General features: G+C 50.1%; 1 protein-coding gene across 4 annotated transcripts in view; it reads left to right on the top strand.

Annotated features, from left to right (window-relative positions):
• The first annotated feature begins 737 nt into the window (after positions 1-737).
• HKDC1 (hexokinase domain containing 1) overlaps positions 738-26,367 on the top strand; it is a 44,834-nt gene continuing 19,204 nt past the window's right edge. Inside the window, exons 1-10 of one of the 4 annotated variants that reach the window (XM_069461215.1) lie at positions 738-904; positions 5,535-5,697; positions 11,022-11,170; positions 11,255-11,374; positions 16,594-16,689; positions 18,115-18,214; positions 20,247-20,430; positions 23,479-23,634; positions 24,715-24,948; positions 26,045-26,349. In XM_069461215.1, the coding sequence (XP_069317316.1) occupies positions 842-904; positions 5,535-5,697; positions 11,022-11,170; positions 11,255-11,374; positions 16,594-16,689; positions 18,115-18,214; positions 20,247-20,430; positions 23,479-23,634; positions 24,715-24,948; positions 26,045-26,349 (1,570 nt within the window). In that variant the 5' untranslated portion in view covers positions 738-841. Of the gene's footprint in view, positions 905-1,094; positions 1,125-5,534; positions 5,698-11,021; positions 11,171-11,254; positions 11,375-16,593; positions 16,690-18,111; positions 18,215-20,246; positions 20,431-23,478; positions 23,635-24,714; positions 24,949-26,044; positions 26,350-26,367 lie in introns of those variants that run through there. The other 3 variants (XM_069461214.1, XM_069461216.1, XM_069461217.1) reach the window with 3 other exon arrangements.

Here is a 26,367-nt window from a genome sequence, read left to right as displayed (position 1 = left end):
GGCATTTCTCATCTGTAACTTCAATTTTTCTCTCCGGCAGCGGATTCCCAGTGAGTACTGGTGACTTCAGTTCATTTTTTCTCATACATATTTTTTTCTGGGTCACTACCTGTAAAATAAAGGTTGTCCGGCTTAACATTGTAAATAGATAAACCTTTATGGGTTGTTTTCCATTAACCACGGGCTGTTAGCTAAGAGATCAGATTTCTCACAAATGGAAGAACTTGCCCCAACATTCTTTTTTTTTTTTAAAACCAGCCAGATTTAGCAGTGGGACATGCACACCATTCTTGAAATCTCCTTGCCCAAAAGCAATGTTTAATCTTAATTAAGACAGGGCTTCAGAGGAGCAGAGAGTCGCAGAGTTATGCTACTGGGTTGAGGAGAAAAAGGTAAGAGAGAAAAGCCTCGGATGGGAAAATTTGCAGAGCAGCTCAACTGGCTAAAAGTTGGCTTTGTTCAGTGCCCAACTTCTCAGATTTTCCTCGGCTGAGTGGGCTTGGTGGAGCACTGGTGTGAGAGTGTTGCTTAGCAACAAGATTTTGTGGCACCCGATTCTCCAATAATCAAGCAACCCATCAATTCCCTGCCTCCTCCTTCGCCAGCCCTCAACTACCCTCCGGAGCCTCCCATCAATCAAGTGTGTACCGGAGGGAGGGACCAGCCAGAGGGCGTGAAGTTTAATCATTGAACCAAGCAGGCTGGAAGTATTTAGTCGGAACACCTAGCTCCCCAGGAGGTCTTCCAGCCCGAACTGGAAGTGTGCAGCGCTCTGGAGGCGTGGGAGTAAACACTGCACAGAAATCTCTGCCCAGCTCGGGAGGAAGCAAACTTGGGGAAAATGTTTGCGGTACACTTGATGGCGTTTTACTTCACCAAGCTGAAGGAGGATCAGATCAAGAAGGTAAGCACTCCCGGCGCGGGGAGATGCCTCGGTCGTTCCTCACGGGCAGAACCGACTGATTCCCTGCCTACCTCGGAAAGGATTTAAGAGCGCTTGTTAGGAAAGATACCGGGAGCACATGACCAGGAAAAACCTCACGGAGAGGGAAGAGGAAGTAACTCCCCCACCCCTGGGCTTTGCATTCCTGTCCTGAACCTTAAATTTCACTTGGAACTTCTCGGTGGGTGTCTGAGGAGGAAGGGGGTGAGGACGGTCTTTAGAAAGCTTAAAGACGGTTGTGTTCGACGGAAGGAGTGTTTGCTGGGAAAGGCCACAAAGGAGAAGAGACTCATTTTTGAAGAAGTTTTAAGAACTTTTGAGCAGATCTGATTATTCATGTATTTGAAACCTACGAATAGGGGCACCAGGAGGGATGTGAGTTGCCATGTACAATAATTGCAGTATTCATTATTGGCACCTGCTGTTTGCCAACAGTATGCTATTGATGGCGTGCGTTATTTTGTCACTTTGCTCAAGAAACTTGTCTGTGAAATGTATTCTAAGGTGGGCTGGCTAACGGTTACCAAGGGTCAACTGGGGGTCATCGGATTCTCTCCAGGCAGCTCCTCTGGCCACTGGCTGTCAGGGCCCTGGGCAAGTAGCATCTCTCAGTTTAGATAACAGAGGTCCTCCTAACAGGCCGACTTAGGCAAAGTCACCAGGTATTTAAGGTGGAACGAGAGTTAAACCCACGCGGGCTGACCCCGCCTGATGCCTCCCTGCTTTTCACAATGAGGAAGTGTGGCCCTTGCAGCCTTCGTGTGCTTGGTGGCATAAACTCCAGCTAAATTCTGTTCATTAGTGGGTTAGCTAGAGGTTACAGCAAAGTTTAAAATATTATAAATCAATCAGATTTAAGCTGTCTTAATTTTCAATTGTTGATTAGATTCACAGAGCCCTCTACTGGCTACTTAAGAAGGGGAAAAAGTCCCCTACAGCACTGCTTAAGAATCCACTTTCTGTTATTCCCTGCTCAGTAGAGGTGCAGCCTGCACCCCCAAGGGGGAGTCTTTGGAACCCTGAACCTTTAGACTTGCAAATTCATTTCATCTCCTTGGGCCCCTTTGTGGTGGTTCACCTTTTGCTGTACTCTGGGAGCAGGCAGGACATATTTGCCTACCAGCCCAGGAGCAGGCTCGGGAGGCCCATTTGAGGAAAATACAGCCTCCACTGGTGTGCTCCAGGTCTTTCTGGAAGGAGGGTCAGCCTTTGTCCGTGCCTGGAGTTGACTTCCCTCTCCCCCACGGGGGCAAGAAACCTGGGAGCACTTTGTAGCTACCTTAAGCAAGTGACCCAGCAGGTCTGGGGGTGTGGGAGGGTGCTTTATGGTTGAGCTGAGTCATGGTTCTGAGAACACCCCTCCATGTGGTGACAACTGTCCTGGTCAAAAGGCACAGCTCACACTGGCTCTGTGGTCAGGTGGTCAGTCCCCTTCATCCTTTCCTGCCTCTGGGGTTGTCCAGACCCCGGGCCATGCTTGCCTACCAGGGCTACTGTTCACACCCACAAACAATTTTTAAAAATCTCCCCATACCAACATTAAAACAACAATAAAAAGAAAGAAAGAAAATAGAGACCACTCTGACAGCTTCTTTTCCAAGTCAATATATTGATATATTGATATTATTGACCTATTGATAATGTGGGGCTGCCCTGGTCACTGACCTTCAGATTGTTCATTCACACGAGAAGAACTAGTTAGGTTTTCAATGTGTATTTTTTACAGTTTAGTAAGTCAACATTACGAAAAAGTGGAAATGTTACCTTTACTCCCAAGCTTAATTTTTTTTTTTTTTTTTTTTTTTGAGACAGAGTCTCGCTCTGTCGCCCCAGCTAGAGTGCTGTGGCGTCAGCCTAGCTCACAGCAACCTCAAACTCCTGGGCTCAGGCAATCCTCCTACCTCAGCCTCCCGAGTAGCTGGGACTATAGGCACATGCCACCACGCCCGACTAATTTTTCTATTTTTAGTAGAGACAGAGTCTCGCTCTTGCTGAGGCTGGTCTGGAACTCCTGACCTCAAGTGATCGTCTTGTCTCAGCCTCCCGGAGTGCTAGGATTACAGGCGTGGCCGCCACGCCCAGCCTACAGTTATATTTATAATGTACTCACAGTTCGAAATCTTGCTTCTTTCACTTATTGTTATATCATAACCACTATCTATGTACATTTCTCCTTTATCTGCATAATCATCATTTTAATGTCTTCCTAATATTCAATCAAGTGGGTATGCCATAATTTATTTAACCTTTTCCCTCTTGCTGGACATTTGAGTACTTTCAAAAACATTTTAAAATTCATATTGTTATGATAAACACTGGTATATATTTATTATTCTCTGTATTTAGGATTATTTCCTGAGAATAGATTCCCAGAAGTAAAATCACTGGGTCAAAGCGTGGAAACTTTTTATGGCTCAATTCATAATATGAGACCTTTGGACTAAATGATCTCTAAGGCAACTTCCGGCTCCCATATTATGTAATTCAGCGGCTCTGAGTTTCACTGTTTGATTTGCTCTAAGTTAAATACGCTGCTCGTTGGCTTTCTTGTTTAGAAGATATCCACTATTGTGGTTTGTGACTCTCTCCAAAAGTGTGCTTGGTTTTCTGCAACTCAAGTACCCTCCCTGTGTGTCCCTGGTTACACAAGCCCCAAATCACTTGCTTGGATTTAAAATGTAGTTGTTGTTTTTTTTTTTATCCCAACATATGTTTCCCTCTTCCCATCTAGGGACTGTGCCAGGTGCCGTGGAAGATACAAATGATAAGGAAGATATTGTTGCAGAGTTGACATTCTTTCTATCATAACTGTAACTTAATGAAAGAGCAATAGCTGCCCAAAGCGCTAAATGACACAGTTAAACTTTTAGCAGCTCACACATGCCCCAGCAGGGCCTCGAAACCATTGCTTACGTAGAAGGGAAAAAGCCCGACCTAACGTCCACATGCCGTGGAAGCCTGCAGGGGTTCCTTATACTCTCAGGCCGAGCAAAAGCGATCAGTAGGGTTGGGGGCACTGTTTGAGGGGCTTCGGGGTGAGAAAGGATGAAGTCCAGTTCCCATGTGGGGCATCCCACCCTTCCCCAACGCCAGTTACTTGGGTCATGTCCCTTCTGTCCAATTTTCTCCATCTGTGTGTGGCTGTGCCAACCAATTAGTCATAAACAGACGCAGGGTGTGCAGGAAGCCCTTAATGAAGCATGACCTGGTTATACCCTGTCTTCCCCAATATGCTGAAAGCTCGATTGTCCTTTTCTTGATAATGGCTCTCTGATGGTTTTCGGGCATTCCTCTGGCCCTTGCCAAGTCCCCGGAGCCATGGGGCCACTTCGCTGTCTTCGGTCTCTGTATTGGTGCCGACTGAGCTGGGTCCTTCTGTCCTCTGAGGTCTGGCTGGTGGCTGTCCTAGGATGAAAGTGACATGAGCCTGGTGTTTTGGTATAATTTGTCTGTTGAGTCTATGGATGCCCCAAGGGGCTGTGAACCAAAACCAGGCTGTGGGCGTGACGAGTGTGGAGGCTGCGTCCAGAGCTCTATTAATGGCACTGAATGGCCCTGAGGCTCGTATTTCTCATCTCTCAATTGGAGACCAGAACTTTGGCCTTAACGGGCGGCCCCAAAGGAATGTTCTGGAGATTGAAGAAGTGGCACATATGACAGCATTTTGTATACTGTAGCACACGTTCTTAGCCGTAGATGAAAGTGTGTTCCCCACGGGAATGTGCCTGGAACCAAGCCTCCCTGCAACCTGGGTGGGTGGGGAGTCTGCATACGCTGCCGTCTGTCCTCCTGGCCCCATCCGTAACCCATCCCAGTGAGCCCTGGCAATCCACACTGCCACCACCAACGGATCACATCGGGGAGGAAGCTTTTTGGCTGCTCCTGATGTGACACGTTACCTACACATGGACTAAGCACATAGTGATTTTTATAACTTCCATCTATTGGGGCAGTGTCCTCTGCCCCAATTTCCTGGTTACTTGAAGGACATCCACTCATTTTCAATAGCAATTTGAGCTGACTTTAAAAATAAACTTCGTCGTAATTAGAAACACCTCAGTTAAACCGAAATGCGATTTTCAAGGACGAGATTTTAGAGCTTGCTTCTGGAACCTGAGCTTCCTAGCAGCCAGTAAACAAAGGGAAACATGTTTGAACATATCTGTTGTCATCACTGGGCAAAAGAGAGTCCTCATGTTTAGGAAGCTAAGGTGTAAGCGGCGGCTAGTCTTCTCCAGCGGAGAGGCAATGGGACGATGGTGAGGGCCCTGCACCAGGAGTTAGATCCTGAATCTTTGGTAGTTTCTGCCCCTCCATTATCTCATCAGAATAATGGGGGAGTCACTTCCTCCTCGGAGTCTGCCCTTCAGAGGAATAACCCCACACCTCAGTCCTCCGTTCCATGCGGCTGTCCCAATGCCCTGCCTTGTCCTCTGCCCTGGGAGGAGGTCAGGGAAGCAGCCTTTGGGAGTCCACATCACAAAGCTGTCCCCAGAGCAAGGCATGAGCTTCGTGAGGGGAGTGGGAGTGCGCAGCCTGGGTGGAGGGCGGGCACCCCACAGCCAGCCCCGGTCACCGCCGTCTGTTCCAGGTGGACAGGTTCCTGTATCACATGCGGCTCTCAGATGAGACCCTTTTGGACATCATGGCGCGGTTCCGGGGTGAGATGGAGAGGGGCCTGGCCAAGGACACCAACCCCACGGCCTCAGTGAAGATGCTGCCCACCTTTGTCAGGGCCATCCCCGACGGCTCAGGTGAGTGGGGCTGGGCTGCTGGGACCCTAACCCCCCACCCCCCGGTTCCTCTCTGCTGGTAGGTCCCTAAAGTGCCCCAGTTTGATCCTGTGCCTTGGCTCATCTCGCAAGCCCTCTCCCCCAACTCACACTCCAGCCGCACTGAACGCCACCAGTTCCACAGCCCAGGGCGCCTTGTCCCCTCCCTGCCCATCTTGGCCTCGCACATTCTGCCCCCTCTGCTGCTGGAGTATCCCAACATTCTTCCCCGGGGAGGGGCCGAGGCAACTTTTCCCTCTCAGAGTCACAATTGCTGCCTCACCCGGGAAGCATCTGCACACTGGGCTAGGTGCTTGTCAGGGCACTTGTCATCCTGCTGTGTGTGAGTCCCCACCGGGCCAACAGCTCCACGAGGCCAGGGTCCTACTCACCACAGTGTTCCGAGCACCCAGCACAGTGCCGGATGCATACTAGGCAATGGGTGTCATTGGGCTAAAACCAAGGAGTGGCAGGGCTGCGTTCTGCTGGAGGCTCTAGGTGAGAACGTTGTCTTGACTTCCCCAGCTTCTAGAGGCCACTGCTTTCCTTGGCTCTTGCCTCTTTCTGTCTTCAGCGCCAGCATTGTAGCATCCTCAGGTCTCTCTGACCGACCTCTGCCTCCCTCTTCCACGTGTAAAGACCCTGTGATCACATTAGGCGTCTCCGCTAATCCAGGATAATCTCCCAACCTCAAGGTCAGCTGATGGGCAGTTTTGAGTCCATCTGCAACCTTAATTCCCCTTTGCCATGTACCCTAACGTAGTCACAGGATCTGGGGATTAGGACATGGACATCTTTAGGGGTGGGGGGACATTGTTTTGCCTACCATAGCCCAGATCTCTCTAGAGGGGATCTATGAGGTCCCAGCCAACTATTCGATTCTTAGGCTCTGGGTAAAGCCATAACAGGGAAAGAAACTGATATTCTGAGCACCTCCTGTGATCATGGGGGGCAAGGGACTTACTGTGTCACTGACTCACGTAAGAACTCTGGGGTAAAGCTGTAGTCCCCAGGTCAGAGGAGAGCACCAAGGACCAAGGGCATTCCCGCTGTCAGGGCCCAGTGCACAAACCAAGCTCCTGCAAGAAGGGACTGAAGGAACAGGGACCGAAGTTTGGGGAGCTCTCGCAGTTGGGGGGGCTTTGAATTAGCTGGGTTCTGGACCCCTCTGGAGCAGTGCCTGGGTCAAAGTGGCTTGGCTCTGCTGGTCGAGAGGCCCCTGGGACACTGTGGTGGGAAAGGCCTGTTCCCTCACCAGTGGGTGGGTGCTTGGGGTTGCCAGTGTACCGCCCTGGCGGAACGTAGCTTTGGAGAGAGACAGCCCCACTTTGAAATCTTGGCCCTGTCCTTGACACAGTTTGATGAGAGTGCCGAGGAGACTATAGTCCTCGACAGGTCATCTGGGGCCGTTCAGCAGAAGCACCTGAGTCATGAGGGGTTGAGGGGGGTGAGACACCCAGGGCTAAGTCCTCCCAGCTTCCTGTGCTGCGGCCGCTCCTCCAGATATGGACAAGGAGTGTCCCCGGAAGCAAGGGACAGTGGCCTTGGATGGAGACTGTAGGGCAGGAGGTGTCTTCTTGGCCCTGGCGGCTTCAGGAGGTTTAGAAATGAAACTAAGTTTTAGAAACTTTCCCCTCTTCAGGCTGGAAGACACCCATCTCCTTTCTTCACTGCCTCCTCGGAACCCCCACCGCGCAGTAAGTCTCACCAGTGACGCTGCTGTGGCAAGGTCCCTGGGCCCAGGGTGCCCCTGGTAAATGCCAGAGCCACAGCATGGTCGTTAGGACCCCGTGAGGTCATGTGGAAGGAATGCTGTAAAATCTCCAAAATGTCCAAAGTCCTCCATAGCTCCTGTGAGCTGGCACTCTGATTTCACGATTACTAACAAGACCAAACAAATAAATCTCTCCCGATCCCTTGTCACTTCCATTTCAGAAATATATGCAGTTTCCAGAGAAACCTGAGTTTGCCTACTCCCTGCAGTTTCTCCTCCCTTTACCTGCACCTGCCTGGCAGGGAGTCACCTGTCACAGCCTTGGTTACTTCCCAGCCTTTTGGTAGGGGGACAGTGCTCACTTAGCATCAAGGTCCTTAAAAGCGTTATGTTAACATTAGAGCCTCTACCAGCCATGGAGGGAAGCCGGAAGGTGACTGAATTCTTTGGCCTGACCCCAGCTGGCTCTCTTCTCAGCCTCTGCCTCCAGGCAGCCTCCCAGGCCCCCAAGTAGGCCTTGGGGGTGAGCCCAGGAGCCCTGCGGTAGTCAGCCCAGGGCCTGGGTCTTGCACAAGGACAGGGTCCCATTCTTGCCTGAGCATACGGTTCACCTGGAGCATTTCCTAAACACGTGGCTTCCCAGCCTCTCCCCCTGGAGGCTGCATGTCCAGGAACCCACCTACCCAGCCACTGTGCGCCTTTGGGAGACACTGCACTGGGGGGAGGGGGGTGCAGTGGGGAGGCACATGCCCTGGCAGTGGTTTAGGAGGAGGAAACCCTGGGCATCCAAGACAGGTCACAGAGGATCGGTCACAGCAAGCAAATTGTCTCTCCTTTGACTGATTTCTTACTACTTGCTGTTAAGACCCTGAAGGCCCCACTTTTGCCTGGGAGGGCCTCCCTCCCCCAGGGTCCACTGGATCCTTTCTCTGGGGTCAGAGTCACGGAAGGGATCACACCACATGGTTTCCGTGAAATGGCATCTTGAGTCGCCAGTGGAGCGAGGTGTTTGCACGATGATAACGGCGCGGGCGGCGGGAGGGAGGAGTGTCCCCGTGCAGACGCGGGCAGGTCTCAGCGCATCACCTCCAGGCTGCATTGCGGCACAGCAGCCTCCTCTTTGTCAAACCCGCAGTCTATCCTGGGTGGTGGGAGAGGCTTTTTTCCTAAAGTCTCAATCAGATCTTGGCGCTCCCTCACTTAAAGTCTGTCTGTGGCTCACCCTCACCTCTGGATCAAGCCCGAGCTCCTCGGGGTGGGGGGTGGCTTTTCTCATCCTTCCTGATTTTACCCGAGACTGTCTTCCAGCGTCATTTGCACCCCAGCAAAATCACACGCCGCCCTGCTCTCTCATTCCTTCACTCATGGTTTCCTCTCCCTGGACCCCTGCTCGCCCCAGTCTGGCAGCCCGAGTCCCTCTCATCCTCAGCGCTCAGTGCTGTGTCACTGCCGGGGCACAGCCACCTTTGACTCCTGTCTCTGACTGGGATAGCTCTCCCTGTGCTTCCCGCAATCTGAGCCCAGGTGGAAATGGCTGGTTTAGGTGCCTGTAGTGCTGACGGACTCCCCAGGGCGCGCACACTCTTTCACCTTTGCATCTCTAGCACCTGACATGTTAATTGGTACCAAGTAGGTGCTCAGTAAACGTCTGTCCATGGGCTGTGGGATCTACCCTGCTTCCTGCACAAGATAACATTCGTGAAATCTCCTCTGGCTTGGTACATAATAAGCACTAGAAGAGTTGCATAGGATTAGCTCCCTGAAGTCCCTACTAAATAATAAATGACTCCTTCAGGCTCCGCTTGGAGCTGCTCTGGGAAGGTGAGAATCTGCAGATGTCTCCACAATTTCCAAGTGGCTCCACAAAAGCAAAAGATAGAGCCGGCTGGGTCTGTAGATGAGGACTCTGCACCTCGGTACCCTAACTGTGGTCCACAGACCAGCAGCAGCAGTAGCACCAGGGAGCTTGCTTAGAATTGCAGAATCCCGCTGAGAATCGCAATCTGCATGTTCACAGATTCCCAGGAGAGGCATGTGACATTACAGTTTGGACAGACTGCTCTGGGCCATGGGAGGGTCGGGGCTTGCCTCCAGCTCATTCATTGCCAGGAACAAGGGACCCACTGGAGCCTGGTCAAGGGAAGGTTTGTTGTGTGAGGGCACATGGACCAAGAAGGGAGACACAGGGATCTTCAGGGAAACTGAGGGCAGGAGCTGTGCTGCTTTTGGGTCTCAAGGGAACTGGACCTCAGGAGTTCTCCCCGCCATGATGTCAGCCTGCCTGTGGCCGCCTCGCCTGCCCAGTTGACCTCTGGGTTTGGGGATGCTTCTGTTTCGGTTTTTGCCACCTATTATTGACTTCCGTCCGTGTTTTATTTCACATTTCACAAGGAGTAACTTGGATTGGTCTGCTGGGCCCTTAGGTCCAGGCAGCTGTGGCTGGGGTCACTTGGTATAAAACAAGGCCACTCGGGTGCCGGGTTTATGGGTATGGAGTTGCACTTATGCGTGCCTTGGGCGTGCTTCAGAAGCAGAACCGGTACCTGCAGACGCTTCTCAGCACAGGTAATTCTATACAAAGGCTTGTTGGTTCACCCTGAGCTCCCACCCCACATCTGTGGCTGTCACTGGAGGCACTGGCAGGGGTCCGGAGCAGAAGTCCTCAGGGTGAGCTGCCTCCCCCCAACACACGATCTCTTCCACCTTTTTATTTATTTAATTAATTAATTAATATTGAGATAGAGTCTTGCTAGAATGCAGTGGCATCATCACAGTTCACTGCAACCTCAAACTCCTGGGTTCAAGTGATCCTCCTGCCTCAGCCTCCCAGCACCTAGGACTACAGGTGCACGTCACCATGCCCAGCTAATTTTTCTTTTTTCTTTTTTGTAGAGATGAAGGCTCGCTCTTGCTCAGGGTGGTCTCAAACTCCTGACCTCAAGCAATCCTCCTGCTTCAGCCTCCCAGAATGCTAGGATTACAGGCCTGAGCCAGTTTGCCCGGCCCTCACCTTTTTATTAATAGCATCTATCTTGGGCTGGGCTGGGTTGGAGTGGCTCTGGCCTAAAAAATTGGGCATCCTTGGCACTTCAAGGGCCATGATTTGGTCCCTGCTTCCTCTCCCCTTTTGGAGTGTTTTTCCTCTGCCCGTCAGAATGACGCTGGGTGAGGCTGGTTTCTCATCTTCCTCAGGCCTTTATCTGGGTTTCCCACAGGTTTGCGGAACCAGCTTTCTCCTCCCGGTCGTGGTGTCCTAGGGCAGGATCCACCCTCACGGCCATTTCTCACACCGCCTGCATGAAGTGCCTTCACATTGGCCTCCTGCAAATGAACGTCCTACAGTGTGGCCCAGTGGGACAGCCTTAGGCTGCAGAGTCAGGCAGATGTGGGCTCACACCCCAGCTCTGCCCCTTACCTCGGGGGCTCTGATAAATGGCTGCACCCCCCGGCCTCAGCAAGTGGGCACAGTGATACCCAGCTCATGGTGGCTGCAAGACTTAATGACATGTATTACATGTCCAACTTCTAACACAGAGCTTGCCATAGAGTAGAAGACCCTCAATAAATGGTCACTGATTTTGTTTTTTAATAGAGAATGGGGAGTTCCTTTCCCTGGATCTTGGAGGATCCAAGTTTCGAGTCTTGAAGGTGCAAGTCTCGGAAGAGGGGAAGCAACAGGTCCAGATGGAGAGTCAGTTCTACCCAACACCCAATGAAATCATCCGAGGGAACGGCTCGGAGGTACCGGGCAGGCGGGGAAGGCCTTGGCATCGTTCTGTGAGGCACCGTCCCTGAGCCCATGTCCTTCGCTTTTCCTCTCTGCAGCTGTTTGAATACGTAGCTGACTGTCTGGCCGACTTCATGCAGACCAAAGATTTGAAGCATAAGAAGTTGCCCCTTGGCCTGACCTTTTCTTTCCCCTGCAGACAGACTAAATTGGAAGAGGTAAGGCCAGCGCCAGGGGAGGCAAGAAGCCATGCAGGCTTTTGGGTCCGGGGGGCGTGGGCAGGTGCAGGAGTCAGGCTGGGCTTCTTTTCCCTTTGTTAACGATGAGGTGGCAGTGTGCTGCAGATAACTGGTGCACACAGCAGCCTTGATTTTACACGCAGCGTGGGCACAGTGCAAGGGAGCGTGATGGCTTTCACTGGTTCTCAGACCTTGTGCGTCAGATTCCCGGGAGGGCTTGCTCCACACAGACTGCGGGGCTCCCCCGGCATCCCTGGTTCTGCATGGAGGCCCCGCATTTGCCTAACAGCTTCCTGAGAGATGCGCGCTGCTGCCTGTCCAAGGACTGCACTGAGAGCCACTCACGTAGCCGACTAGAGTGACAGCAGGGAGGCTTGGGGACCGTCCCTCCATAGGGAGCCCTTGGGAGGAGGATTGTGGTGGGGCTGTTGGAGTGAAATGTTCCTGAGCAGACACAGAGCCTGGGATATCTGGTCTCAGCTGTGCCACCCAGGCTGGAGCTCCTGGTCACCCATCTCGGCGTGTCTCAGATTCTCTATTTGTAATTAGGGGAAGACTAACCTGATCTTATGGGAATCTGTGACAATAAGTAAGGGGACATTCTGGGGCCAGGGGTTATTGTCAAGAGTCAAGACTCCCCAGACCACTCCTGTTTGGGGTCGTGGCCCCGATATCTGACTGCACATTCTGGTTACGACTCCAGTTGACAGTCAAATCGTGGGCCACCTTGAAATCATGGACCACCCTGGGATGTGTGTGATGTCGTTGGCTTGAGCCACTTATTGGTGTGGAACAGTAGAAAGAGAATGGGCTTTCACGTTCCGTGATGTGGCTTTGAATCATGGCTCAGAACAAATTGTGTCCCCTTGGTTCCGTAACTTCTTGAGCCTCTTGTTTTTTCATTTGTAAAAGAGGGCTAATGGTGTCTACTCGCTGAGCTGAGGTGAAGCTTAGACAAAGCACTTGAAATACACCAACACTGTGCCTGGTGCAGACACTGGGCTGCTGGGCTGTGCCTGGTGCGTCCAGATCCTAGCTGTACTTGTCTTTTTGTGCTTTTGTACCTTGTCCCCAGTTCCACAGAGGTTTTTGAGGGCAGACGCTGTTTTGTACAATTCCCTTTCCCGCCCCATGGTCTCCAGCACAATGTGGTGTATTTAATAGGCGCTTGATAACTAACCATCTTACAATCGGAAGGTGCTATCAATCATGCATTTGATTCCATTGAGTGGGAATTTGTCATCGTCTATACAGGAGACAGGCTGAGTTTTACTTTTTCATTCTTTATGAAGAAGGGATTGGGAAAAGATAACATAAAGAAGGTTTCGGGGACTGTTTAGATGAGGCCAGGTGGAGCTGGCTGGAAGCGCAGAGGTCCCAGGAGTCAAGAGGGAGTGAGAGGAGGGGCCGGGCATCAGGCCTGCACTTGGATGCCGTAGTGCAGGTGGTGGCATAAGTGTGTGCCGGCTGCATACCCTATCCTTAAACACCTCTTATTCGAGAGCTCAGGAACAGAGACGTCAGCAAAAAGGAAGAAAATTCTCAAGCTCTGTGGGAATTAATTCAACTTTGAGAGCCAAACTTACATGTTTTCTTGATAAGTTGGGGGAAGGGGAATGTATAGTTTGTCATTTATCTATGTCAAACACCCACCAGCATCTTTCAGTGGTAACAATAATAATAGCATTGTATCTTGGGTTTTGACATTGTATCTTGCACAGTGTTGAACTCTTTATATTGTCTCATTAAAATCCCCAAACAATTATATGAGGTAGATATGATTATCTTCATTTTATATTTGAGAAAAATTGCAGCTCAGAGAGGTAAGAGACTTGTCCAAGGTCACACAGCCAAAAGTGGCTTAGCCCACGCTCATGAACTCCCCAGTCATACTGCCTTTCCAGAAGGACACAGCTCTAGAACTTTGTTTAAAATGTCAGCAGATGGGCTGGGTGTGGTGGCTCACACCTGTAATCCTAGCACTCTGGGAGGCTGAGGCGGGTGGATCGTTTGAGCTCAGGAGTTCCAGACCAGCCTGAGCAAGAGCGAGACCCCCTCTCTACTAAAAATAGAAAGAAATTAGCTGGACAACTAAATATAGAAAAAATTAGCTGGGCATGGTGGCACATACCTGTAGTCCCAGCTCCTCGGGAGGCTGAGGCAGGAGGATTGCTTGAGCCCAGGAGTTTGAGGTTGCTGTGAGCTAGGCTGACACCACGGCACTCTAGCCCATGCAACAGAGTGAGACTCTGTCTCAAAAAAAAAAAAATGTCAGCAGTTGGGGCCAGGCACAGTGGCTCACACCTGTAGTCCCAGCTGCTCAGGAGGCTGAGGCAAGAGGATTGCTTGAGCCCAGGAGTTTGAGGCTGCAGTGAGCTATGATTGTGCCACTGCACTCCAGCCTGGGGGACAGAGCGAGACCCCCTCTCTTTAAAAAAATGTTAGGCCGGGCGCGGTGGCTCACGCCTGTAATCCTAGCACTCTGGGAGGCCGAGGCGGGTGGATTGCTCAAGGTCAGGAGTTCGAGACCAGCCTGAGCGAGACCCCGTCTCTACTAAAAATAGAAAGACATTATATGGACACCTAAAAATCTATATAGAAAAAATTAGCCGGGCATAGTGGCGCATGCCTGTAGTCCCAGCTACTCGGGAGGCTGAGGCAGTAGGATCGCTTAAGCCCAGGAGTTTGAGGTTGCTGTGAGCTAAGCTGACGCCACGGCACTCACTCTAGCCTGGGCAACAAAGTGAGACTCTGTCTCAACAACAAAAAAAAAAAAAAATAAATAAATAAATAAATAAATAAATAAAAAATAAAAAAATGTTAGCAGTTGCCTGGCCCATTTTGTGTCATATAAATAAAGATTTTCAGGTAAAATTTAAGCTAGGATACTTGATTTTATCAAGAAAGGGTTTTTCTCATCAAAACATAGTTGAATGACTTGTATTTGATAAAAGTTTCCTCCCAAACTGCCTTTCAAGAAAGCTAAAGTTAAGTAGAAAATCTTCAACCACAGGCAAGCTCATTACTAATAACACCGCAACATGGGCTTGCTCTGCGGCCATCTAAAAGACTGCTGCAGACGTACATCCTGTGACACGGAGACAAGAGCTCCTGGGGAAGGGGGGCTCTGTCGCGCTACGTGAGTGCAGAAGGTGGTGGGGGTGGGAAGTGGGGGCCTTCACAACGAGGTGTGATCAGGAGGCTTCTTTGAGAAATTAAAAATGATTAAAGGAGGGAAGATTGCAAATTTTTTTTTATTTCAAAATATTAAGGGGGTACAAATGTTTTGTTACATGGACACCTTTTATAATGCTTAAGTCGGGGCTTTTAGTGTGCCCATCCCCCAAATGGTGTTATCCCTCCCCTCGCCCCCCCTTCTTGATTTCCTATGACCTTTACATCTCTTTGTGCCTGTGTGTGCCCATCGATTAGCTCTCAATTATTAGAGAGGACATGTGATGTTTGTTTTTCCATTCCTGAGATACTTCACATAGGATAACAGTCTCCAGTTCCATCCAGATTGCTGCAAAAGATATTATTTCAGGGCATGAGAATTAAAAGGAAGACATTTCTTCACTTTTTTGTTTGTTTATTTAAATAAGAGAACCCAAAAGACTTAGCCAGTGAGAAATTTCTTTGTGTGTGTGTGTTTTCTGATGATAAAATTGTAATACTTTTTCAAGCTTAAAAAAAATAGGATAGGAATTGGGAAGTTTAAAGAAGAAAATAGGAATGTCCTTTAATCCCGACATTGGAAATACTCACCACTAGAATTGTGAGGTCTCCTTCCAGGCATATCTGTATTAAATACTGATGTTACGCACCATATCCTTGGTTAAAAAATATATAGTGGTGTGTCATTGCTTTTTTAAAAATTTATCATTATATCATAAGCACTTATCCCTCGCTTCCCCATACATATTCCCCCGAAAAGGTCTCACATGGTCTCTAGCACCCTTTTTGGGGGGAAAGTTGCCCCTACCTCTCTCCTGCAGGGAGTGGGGTGAAGCAGGACATTGCCATAGCTCATAGGACAGAAATTAGGGGCAGTTGCCACACGGCGGTGCTGTGGTGCAGGGAAAAATCCCTGGGCACTGGTGGCGAGTCAGAGACCAGCGTCTGATTGGGCCCGGTCCTTTACTCACTGCCACCTGGAGCGATTGCCTTCCTCTCTAAGTATGTTTCTTTTTTTCTTTTTTCCTTTTTTTTAATTGTTATTATTATTACTTTATTTTTAGAGATTGGGTCTCGCCCTGTCTCCCAGGCGGGAGTACAGTGGCGCTATCAACTCCTGGGTTCAAGTGATCCTCTAGCCTCCGCCTCCCAAGTAGCTGGGACTACAGGTGTGCACCACCACACCAGGCTAAATCTCAGTGTCATTATCCATAAACTGAGGGGATTAGAGGAGGTGCGGTCAGGGAGTTTGTGAGTTTGAGGTCAGCTGCTCTTGCCTGAGCCGACATGGGTGATTCTCTTAACTTCCAAGTTCTCTTCCAGTCTGAAAAATTCTATTACTGTTTGCAATTGTAATCACCAAACTCTTGGGAAACACCATTTATAAGCAGCTAATTGATCATGCAGATTGAGAACGTTCCTTTGTTCTTCCTTCCTTCCTTCCTTCTGAGACTGGGGTCTCTTTATGTTGCCTGGGCTGGCCTTGGACTCCCGGGCTCAAGGGATCTTCCCGCCCCAGCCTCCTGAGTAGCTGGGGCTACAGGCACAGACACCACCACACCTGGCTGAGAACCATTTTTCTAAATTGAAATTAAGTTCTTGAGAGAGTCTTTAAAGTTAGACCGTGTTAGTTCTGTTTAGTGGACCTAGCAAACCATGCATTCTGCAAATATAATACACCAAGTATTTTCATATATAACCAGGCAAGGAGGTGATATTTTCACTTTACAGATGAGCAAACTGAGGCTCAGAGAGGTTAAATGACTTGTTCAATGTCTCATGAATCCAAGTGCTCTAACTCTTCAGCAATTGCTCTTTCTGCTACCATATATATTGCTTCGAACTGCCCAGACTGTTGTTTACATTACTAGAAAAGGCCTCACGAGCAATGTTAAAAGAATTGGGTGATTCAGCTCAGACAAGAAAGGGCCATGGAGGATGCGCCGTAGACATGAAAAGTTTGCAGCTCAGTTCCACATCTGAGCGCCTCCTTCCTTTGGACTGGATCTGAAATCTTCCCACAGGGTGTCCTGATTTCGTGGACGAAGAAGTTTAAGGCCCGAGGAGTTCAAGACACAGATGTAGTGAGCCGCCTGACCAACGCCATGAAAAAACACAAGGTGAGGAATTCGCCCCGGTGTGGGAGGCTCTTCCAGTCCCAGCCCCTTTCTCTTGGGGGATTCTCATACTATGCCCATCTGGAAGGAGACTCGGAGAAGGAGCAGTTCTTAGGGAAGGTCACACTATAGTACAGATGTGGCCAATTCAGATAAACCCACCAGCAGCCTTGCTACATGGGGCTTGAAGCAGTCACCGTTGAAAGGTGGCCTGGCACATCCCTGAGCCTCCTTCTGCCGTGGATAAGCCCCCACCCTCCTCTCTGAGGCTGCAAAGATCACTTTCCTTCCAGTCTGTTCTCTATTCATTGAATATCTCTATTCACTGAAGATATTTTATAATAATTTAAATAACTGGAAAAGCAAGACCTGCTCCTTGCTGAGCCAAAAAGTTCACGAATAAACCCAAATTGCTTGTTACCCCAGCAGGAGGAGGCATATTTTGCTGCATACCCTTCATGTCTTTTTTCTCTTTAAAGCTGGGATCATATTCTTGTGTAGCCTGCATTTTTCTCTTACTGTTTTCATCTTACTTTTTATTTTTTTAAGAGATGGGATCTTGCTGTGTTGCCCAGGCTGGAGTGTAGTGGTTATTCACAGGCATGATCACAGCTCACTGCAACCTGGCACTACAGGGCTCAAGTGATCCTCCCACCTCAGCCTCCCAACTAGCTGGGACTACAGGTGTGCACCACCAGTCCTGCCCTCTTTTGACTTTAAAATGTTGCTCCAAACCTCGGGGGGTTTTGGTGCAATAACCCAGGCTGACTCAGCAGAACAGGAAGCCCAGACGGGAAGCCGGGGTGCTGCACACAGTGAGGACTTGGCTTTAGGCTGCACCTGCTGGCTAAGATGTCCCTGTAGGCGAAGACTTTGGTGTTTCCCTCTGGAAATGCCATTGCTCCCAGAATAAACACGATTTCCTCAGTGTCATCTCAGGGTCCCTCAAACAAGGGCTGAAAGCTGGGTGCTGTGGCATGTGCCTATAGTCTCTGTTATTTGGGAGGCTGAGGCAGGAGGATAGCTAGAGCCCAGGAGTGCAAGGCCGCAGAGAGAGATGATGACACCACTGTACTCCAGCCTGGTGATAGAGAAATACCCCATCTCTTAAATAAATAAATAAATAAATAAAAATTTTTAAAAACCAAAACATGAAAAGCTAGGGGCCTGGTGCTCTGCCTCACATGTCTCCATATCTCCCTTGCACAGAGGCCTTCACCCACAAAGCAAGAGCACGGGCTCTCCTCTTCTACTCCCAGTGGCTCTTTTGCTGCCCTAGACCCTGAACCCTGAAAAGGCCTCGTTCCTCCCAGGCAGGCAGTACCCAGTCTCAACCAGTCACCTTCACTGCTCTCGCCTCCTCTGGGGGCAAGATGCAGGGAACTCCTCCCGCCACCCACTGACGCCCTCTGGCCTTGTGTTCAGCAGGACATGGATGTGGACATCCTGGCCTTGGTCAATGACACGGTGGGGACCATGATGACATGTGCCTATGACGATCCCTACTGTGAAGTTGGTGTCATCATTGGTAACTCAACTGGACTTGTTTTTGAGGGGCGTGGGAAACGGGCTGTTTGGGGGCTTAGTTTCTGCAAACTCTTAGTAAATTCTGCGGGAAGGGCCCTGACTATTTAGGAGAAGCAACATCGAAAGATGGGAAATCAGTACACTCATTCCTCCATTCGTGTGTTTATTCTGCGGGTGTTTACTGAGCACCTGTTGTGTGCCGGGCACCAGGTCACAGGGGTGATTTCTGGTGCTCCTGGAGCTGTCAGTGGGGAGGTGGGGCGAGGCCAAAGAGGCCTAAACTGAAAAGATAATTTTGGGCGGCGGTTAGTGAAAGAAAGAAAACAAAGCAGGGTGATGTGACTGAGAGTGGGGCCAGGCGGTCAGGGGAGAGCGGGGAGCTCAGGGACGGAGCATGAAGTGAAGGGAGTCTCTGGGAAGGACAGAGGACACTGACAGCCTCTGAGATGGGAGGGAGTCAGGCGGTGCTCAGGGAACCCCGAAAGGCTGGATGGTGGCGGACTCAAGTGAGCACAGGCTGAGGGTTGCAGGCGATGCAAGTCAGGGAAAGAGGGACTGGGCTGATCACATGGGGTGTGGGACACAGTCCCTGTAAGGTCACCAGCTTGTACCCCAAGGGAGACACGAAGGCATTGGGTGGAGGATGGATAAGTGGATGTGCATTTTTAAGAAACCCATTTTGGCTGCTGTGTGGAGCATTCGTTGTTGGGGACAGCAGTGGACCGTCAGGTGAGAGGCACTGGAGCCCTGGAGGCCCAGACCAGGGAGGTCGTGGGCAGCACGGTGCCCAGTGGGTGGTCGAGGCGCTGCTGGAGGGGCCCATGAGAAGACAGTCTGGGGTACAATAAAGCCAGATTGCTCTGACTTACAGCTCATTTTTGAGTATCTCTTCCCCTTTTCTCATTCCTTTACCACTATTGGGGGAAGTTTTCCGAATTGCTTTTTCTTCATTTCCAACAGCACCCTCCCTCCTCCCCCCCCGACTTTCCCAAAGGGCAGGGCTTGCAGCCCGAGTGCCTTCGTCTGCCTGGCCCCAACCCCTCAAGAACAGGACGGGTGCTTGCCGGCCATCAGCGGCTGTCCCCCGTGTCTGTCCTTGCGACTGCGTCTGGGAACCCATAGATTGCGTGCTGGCCCTCAACAGCGCCAGACTTGCCCGAGAGAAGCTTTTTTCCAAATATTATGCATTATATATTATTATACATTACCAAATATTATTATAGCTTCTGCCTTTTGCCATTTCTCATTTTTCACGTTGGCCTTTAAAATACTCAGACCAGAGTATCAGCCAGGAGAAGATGCTCAAAAAAAAATTTTTTTTAAGCAGCTTTATTGAGGCATAAAAATCCTCTTGTGTTAGGTGTACAATTCAATGATTTTTAGTAAATTTAAAGTTTCGTAACCATTGCCACAATCCAATTTTAGAACATTTTCACCATCCCAAAAGATTCCAGAAAGATCGTGCCCATTTGCAGCCGTTCCCCAGTGCTCCAGCTTTTGAGGCATTGCCTGGAGTGATGCATCTGAGTGCTGGGATGTCGCTGTCCTGGGCGGTCGCTAATCACTGTCAAAGATAAGGATGTAGCTTATGCTAGGAACTATTTCTGGCAGCCATAAGTAAAGAATATTTTTAGCATCAAACAGAGAGGAAGCTAAGTAGCTTAGGGAAAGAATTTAAAAAATTACTCTGATTTTTTTTTTTTTCAATTTACAAGGTTAGCTTAATTTCTCCTCCTCTTGTGAGTGTGCTCTGTCAGCTTTCATACATATTCAGCAGGGACTGCTTCACAATTGACTCCATTCATAACAGCAAACCATTAACACCCTGAGAAGTACAGACTTGACATGTCAGCTTTATTCCCCATGAACTTGAGGCTTGCCAAAGCTGCTTGCCTCGGCGAGAACCGGCCCCGGAGTGAGTCAAAAGCACTTTGTGGTCCATTCAGCAGGACTCCTGGGCAGTCAAGAGTTCTCTGTCTGTCCCCAGCCCGGAGCCGGCTCTCTTTGCATATCCTTCCCCGTCCCTCGTTCAGGAACCGGCACCAACGCGTGCTACATGGAGGACATGAGCAACATCGACCTGGTGGAAGGCGACGAGGGGAGGATGTGCATCAACACGGAGTGGGGGGCTTTTGGAGACGACGGGTCCCTGGAGGACATCCGCACCGAGTTCGACAGGGAGCTGGACCTTGGCTCGCTGAACCCAGGGAAGCAACTGTGAGTGCACCCTTGCAACATTGTCACTCAGGTGTCCCCTCTGCCCGGGAGATGCTCTAGTTGTCACTAGTTACCCGTCATGATGCGTTTGCAAGGCAAGGCTTGTATTGCAGTCTCATTCGACAGATGAGGAAATCGAAGCCAAGAACACTGAGTGATTTCTCCCAGGTCATACCCCTAATTCTAATTTGGTGAATATTTCTGGAGCTCGTGTGCGCACACAAGTCACTGGAGATAAGTCTATGAACCGAATGACACGGGTCCTGCTCTCTTGGAGCACTAGACAAGTGGCCACAGAACAAACCAGGGCAGTGAGCAGGCAGAACTGCCATGAATTCCTCAAGTTTGCATTTCCATGGCCCCCAGGCCACCCCGCTTTCTCCGAGGCCCCGTCACATGGCAGGTGGTGGCCCTGGCAGGGCCTTCCCTCCCTGCGACCTGTCCACATGCCTGAGGTCCACTGCCAGCTCTCATCCCATACGCACCTGCAGTCTGATGACACCTAGGCGGTGGCCTCGGCTCTTTATGTGCGAGCCGAGCTCCCTGAAGGCAGCCTGCGCCGTTGATTTTCCTATCCTTTCTACACACAGTGTCTTACACATTGCAGCTCATTACGTGTTTGTCAAATCTAAATTTTTTTTTAATTTTAAACTAATTTCAGACTTATAGGAAAGTTGCAAAAATAGTACAAAATCTCCCATGCCCCCTTCACTCAGATTCCCTAACTAGTAACACACACTTTCTGTATGTATGTGTGTATAGGAATATGCTCATGTATGTGTGTAACAAATTATTTTCTCTGAACCATTTGAAACTAAATTGCAGGCATAGTGTCCCTTCACCTCTAAATTCTTCAGGGTATATTACTGGAAAACAAGCACACATCTTATAGAACCATACTGCAATGATCAAAATTAGAAAATTATCACTTAATCATTTCTAACATCCAATTTACAGATGTTATGCAAGATTCACCAGCTGCCCCATTAATGACTTTTATAAAAATAGAAAAAAAGAAACGTCTGATCTGAGCTCCAATCCAGGATCGCAGGTTACATTTTGCTGCTGTGTCTCTTTAACCTCCTTTAACCTGGAGCAGTTCCTTAGTATCTCTTTGTCTTTCATGACCTTCAACCACAGAGGCCACTCATTTTACTGAATGTCCCTTCATCTGGATTTGTCTGATGTTTCATCACATTGACATTCAAGCTATGCCTTTTTGGCAGGAACATCACACACAGTGTGTGTCCTTCCCAGTGCGTTGTATCAGGAGACACATGACATTTGTTGGCTCCATTACTGGTGATGCTAACTGGAATTGCTTGGTTAAGGGGATACCCAACAGGTTTCTCCACCATAAGGTTACTCTTATTCCCGTTATAATGAGTAAATATCTGGTGAAGAGATACTTTGTGACTACGTAAATATCCTGTTCCTCATCAAGCTTTCGCTCGCTAGTTTTAGCATGCATTGATCCGTTGGTGAAACTCTAAACCCATCATTCCTACCATGTTTACTAGTTCTTTTTCTACTGTAAGGAAGAGCTTTCCTATCACCTCTCTCTCTATATCTATCTATCTATTCATTTATGGAGACAGGGTCTTGCTCTGTCACCCAGGCTGGAATGCAGTGTTGTCATCAGAGTGCACAGCAACCTCAGACTCCTGGGCTTAAGTGATCCTCCTGCATCAGCCTCCCAAGTAGCTGGGACGACAGGCTCACACCACTTCTCATTTTTAGTAAAGACAGGGTCTTGCTGTTGCCCAGGGTGGTCTTAAACTCCCTGCCCCAAGCGATACTCCTGCCTCGACCTCCCAAAGCATTGGGATTACAGGTATGAGCCACCGCCCCCGGCCTCCTTCATTTATCTATACTAGTATAGACTCATGAGTTCTTTTTTTTAATTTAATGGGTTCTCATTTCTTCCTATCATTGTTCATTTTGATGCTCAAATTTTTTCAGATTTGGCCAAAGTAAGCCCTTTCAAGTTGGCTCCTTTGTCCTTTTGACATGTTCCATCACTCCTTTAAGCACTTCCTTATTTTCTGGCACAGTGAGGAGTTCCGGGCTCTTCTCGAACTTCCCCAGCCCCAGCCCTGGAGTCAATCGTTTTACCAAGATTTACTGGTGAATTTTAGGCACCTCCTAGGAGCCAAACACTAGACCTGCACACCTGGAAAGCGCACTGGTGCATTGGTACTTGCTCTGAGCACATGCCCGGGGCACTGGTGACAGCCCAGAGACGTGGTGTCCGCTTTTTGGATTTTATCATCCTCACTCATTTCCATTTCACTTAAAACAAATTCCATTCCCCTAAATTCAACCTGAATTTCTTTTGATTGTCTTCTATTTCTTCCATGAGCTAAAACTTTTTAGAGTGAACTATATAAGGTTGGTTATGAAATAGATTAGCCTTGGTTTTGTGTCTTATTGCGTTTGGAGAATAAAATTTGCATTTAATAGTTCACCTAGGAAACAACTAGTAGCTCTCTGTGCACACTCAGAGCGGAGGTGTTAGGGAGCCTCAGGGGTGTTTCACCCGCATTACTGTAGAACCTCTCTGGGGCTACCCCAGCCTGTCTCACGGACACTGCGTCTTTCTCTCTTAAGCAGAAGCTGATGCAGGAGCTGGAAGCATCTGAGTGTGAAATTGCATTTGTCGTGCCACGGTTGGGTGATCTGGGGAAAGTGCCTGAAGTCTGTGAGGTTGAGGTTCCTTATGCCAGCATGAGAATGGCAAGAATGGCACCCCCGTGGCCGGGGGTGGTTTGAGATAAAGATTCTTGGAATCCAGCGCTTCCCGAGCAGAAAGGAGTCTTAGATCTTCTTTAGCTCAGCCCTTTCCTTTTATGGGCGAGGACAGTGCAGCTCAGAGACGATAGTGTCTCAAGGGCGCACCAAGCTGGGGCTGGACTGGGGCCTCCCCGTCCACGGCGCGGCCCTTGCACTGCGCATGCTCCTGACCGTGGGCTGTGGCTCCTGGTCTCCGGGAAATGGTGCTGCGTAACCGCAGGGGTTGCTGCCGCTGATTCGTTCACCAAATCACAGGTTCGAGAAGATGATCAGCGGCCTGTACATGGGGGAGCTCGTCAGGCTCATCTTGCTGAAGATGGCCAAGGCTGGCCTCCTGTTCGGTGGCGAGAAATCCTCCGCTCTCCACATCAAGGGCAAGATCGAAACACGGCACGTGGCCGCCATGGAGAAGTAAGCAGCGCCGGGCCCCTCCCCCTTGACTGCGCGGAGCGGGGGGGCGGTGGCCAAGGCCTGGTGTGCTCGGGGTGGTGGGACAGAAGCAGGGACCAGATCTTCACCAGCAGGATTTCAGATCTGGGCCTGGCTTCGGGTGGGTTAGCAATTTCTGCCTTGACTCAGATGCGCCATTCTTGTCGGTGTCATCAGCCGGGGACTCTGCTGTCAGAGGGCCACCCTCTCCCCGTGTTTTGTTGCCTTCTTGTTTTGTAACTTTATTTAGGGCCACAGATCCTTTTGAGAACTTTATTCAGGCTCTGGACCTTCACCCCCAAAATGCACATTTGCACACAATTTTGCTTATGATATAGGGCATGTGTGGGCCCCTTAAAGCCCGGGTGTGGAATCCAAGCTAGGAACTCCTGCTATCACAGAGCCTTCTCCATCTGCTTCCGGCGGGGACTGGCTCTGGGTCTGGAGATTGGAGGCCTATGCACAGGTCCCTGGAATGGGGAGCTGGCTGGCTGGTGAAGGCGGCTGGCCCCAGTCAACTCGGGGTCCTGTTCCTCATGCTTAGAAACCCTGGCATTGCCCTGAGCTTTGTACTCAGTTTAGATTCTGAGCTCAGCAGAGGGGCACTGACTCCAGGAGTCTGTCTGTGCAGAGCTTGGCAGGATGGAATTTCTGTGAAAGACATGATAGCGAGGGTGGTTAAAAGTGTGGATGCGATGATCTAACTGCTTGAGTTCAAATCTTGGCTCTAGCACTTACTAGCTGTGTGACCATGGACAAGTTACTTACCCTCTCTGTGCCTCAGATGCCTCATCTGTACAATAGGGTAATGACAGTACTTCCCCCAGGATTGTTGCAAGGATTAAATGAATTAATACATGGAGAATCCTTAGACAAGTACCTGGCACAGGGGGAGTGCTCAGTAAATGGTGGCTGCTATTGTCAATGTTGATGTTGTTATTATTTTATTACCCTGTGCCAGCCTGTTTATTTTCACGATCCTGAGAGGTGGGAAAGCTGGTTCCCTCAGGAGGATACTCAAGCGATGGAGAAGTGTGGTCCTGTCATTCCTGTCCCCTGCAGGTATAAAGAAGGCCTTGCCAATACAAGGGAGATCCTGGTGGACCTGGGCCTGGAGCCCTCCGAGGCCGACTGCATTGCCGTCCAGCACGTCTGCACTGTCGTCTCCTTCCGCTCGGCCAACCTCTGTGCTGCGGCCCTGGCGGCCATCCTCACACGCCTGCGGGAGAACAAGAAGCTGGCGCGGCTCCGGACCACGGTGGGCATGGACGGAACCCTCTACAAGATACACCCTCAGTGAGTGCCACCTGCCAGCCCACGCCGCATGGATGAGTCTCCCCAGAGCAGGGTCCCAGTGTTCTCTCTGGTCCATACGGCTTATACCGAACCAACCTCCTCTTGTTGGCGCTGAGATTACCAGGGAAAGGGTGAATCCAGGGCCTGCATTCATCTAGCTGGCTGGGTTGCTTTTGGGAATCACTCTTAAAGAAATAGTTTGGCCATATGTGGTGACTCACACCTATAATCCCAGAGCTTTGGGAGGATGGCTTGATGCCAGGAGTTCAAGAACAGCCTGGGCAACATAGTGAGACCCCTGTCTCTACAATTTAAAAATTAGCTGGGCACGGTGGTGTGCACCTGTCATCCCAGCTACTTGGGAGGCTGAATCAGGAGGATCACTTGAGCCCAGGAATTCAAGGTTACAGTGAGCTATGATCATGCTACTGTACTCCAGCCTGGGTGACAGAGTGAGACACTGTTGAAAAAAGAGAGAGAAACATTCTGCTAAAGTCAATTGCCCAATTAGGAAGGCTGTCCATCCATGCATCTGCCCATCCATCTATCCATCCATTCATTTATCTGTGCACTGTTTATTGAACACCTACTATGTGGTTAGACTGGACGGTAAGGTACAGCTAGGCATAGATGAGGAAAGATAGGGATGGCCAAGGTGTCTAAGTTCACATAAGGATCCTGGTAGGAGACATAGTGAAATGGAAATTTCCCAGAAGGAAAGAGAGAGAAAGCCCCTTTTTGGCCAACAGAGGTGGAACTGGAATCAAGTGGCTACACTCTGGAAAGAGCTGAGAAAGAAAATCCTTCCCTTCGTACAGACATGATGTTCAGTTAATACATTATGCATGGACACGTCCTACTGGTTGAAATATCAGTTGATGAACTAGGCACTTCCCTGAGCCTCCCAAGTGCCCTTCCACTGCCCAGCTCTGTTAGCCCCTGCTAGCAGCCCTGCCCTCCACCACCCAGCAAATAAAGGCTGGGCTCTGGCCGGGCAGGCCTCCAGGACCCGGCCCACTGCCGTCCCTAGTCTGTCCCCTTGGCGGAGCCTGGCCTTTATGATTGCTAAATGTTTTGCCATCACTCCTGCTTTCAGGTACCCAAAGCGCCTGCACAAGGTGGTGAGAAAACTGGTCCCAAACTGTGATGTCCGCTTCCTCCTGTCGGAGAGTGGCAGCACCAAGGGGGCTGCCATGGTGACCGCGGTGGCCTCCCGCGTGCAGGCCCAGCGGAAGCGGATCGACCAAGTGCTGGCTCTGTTCCAGCTGACCCGAGAGCAGCTTGTGGACGTGCAGGGCAAGATGCGGGCTGAGCTCGAGTACGGGCTGAAGAGGAAGACCCACCCGCTGGCCACAGTCAAGATGCTGCCCACCTATGTCTGCGGGATGCCAGACGGCACAGGTGGGCCGGGCACAGCCC

The sequence above is a fragment of the Eulemur rufifrons genome, chromosome 28, assembly GCF_041146395.1.
Source record: "Eulemur rufifrons isolate Redbay chromosome 28, OSU_ERuf_1, whole genome shotgun sequence".
Classification (NCBI taxonomy): Eukaryota; Metazoa; Chordata; class Mammalia; order Primates; family Lemuridae; genus Eulemur; species Eulemur rufifrons.
This window is presented reverse-complemented; position numbering and strand designations above follow the sequence as displayed.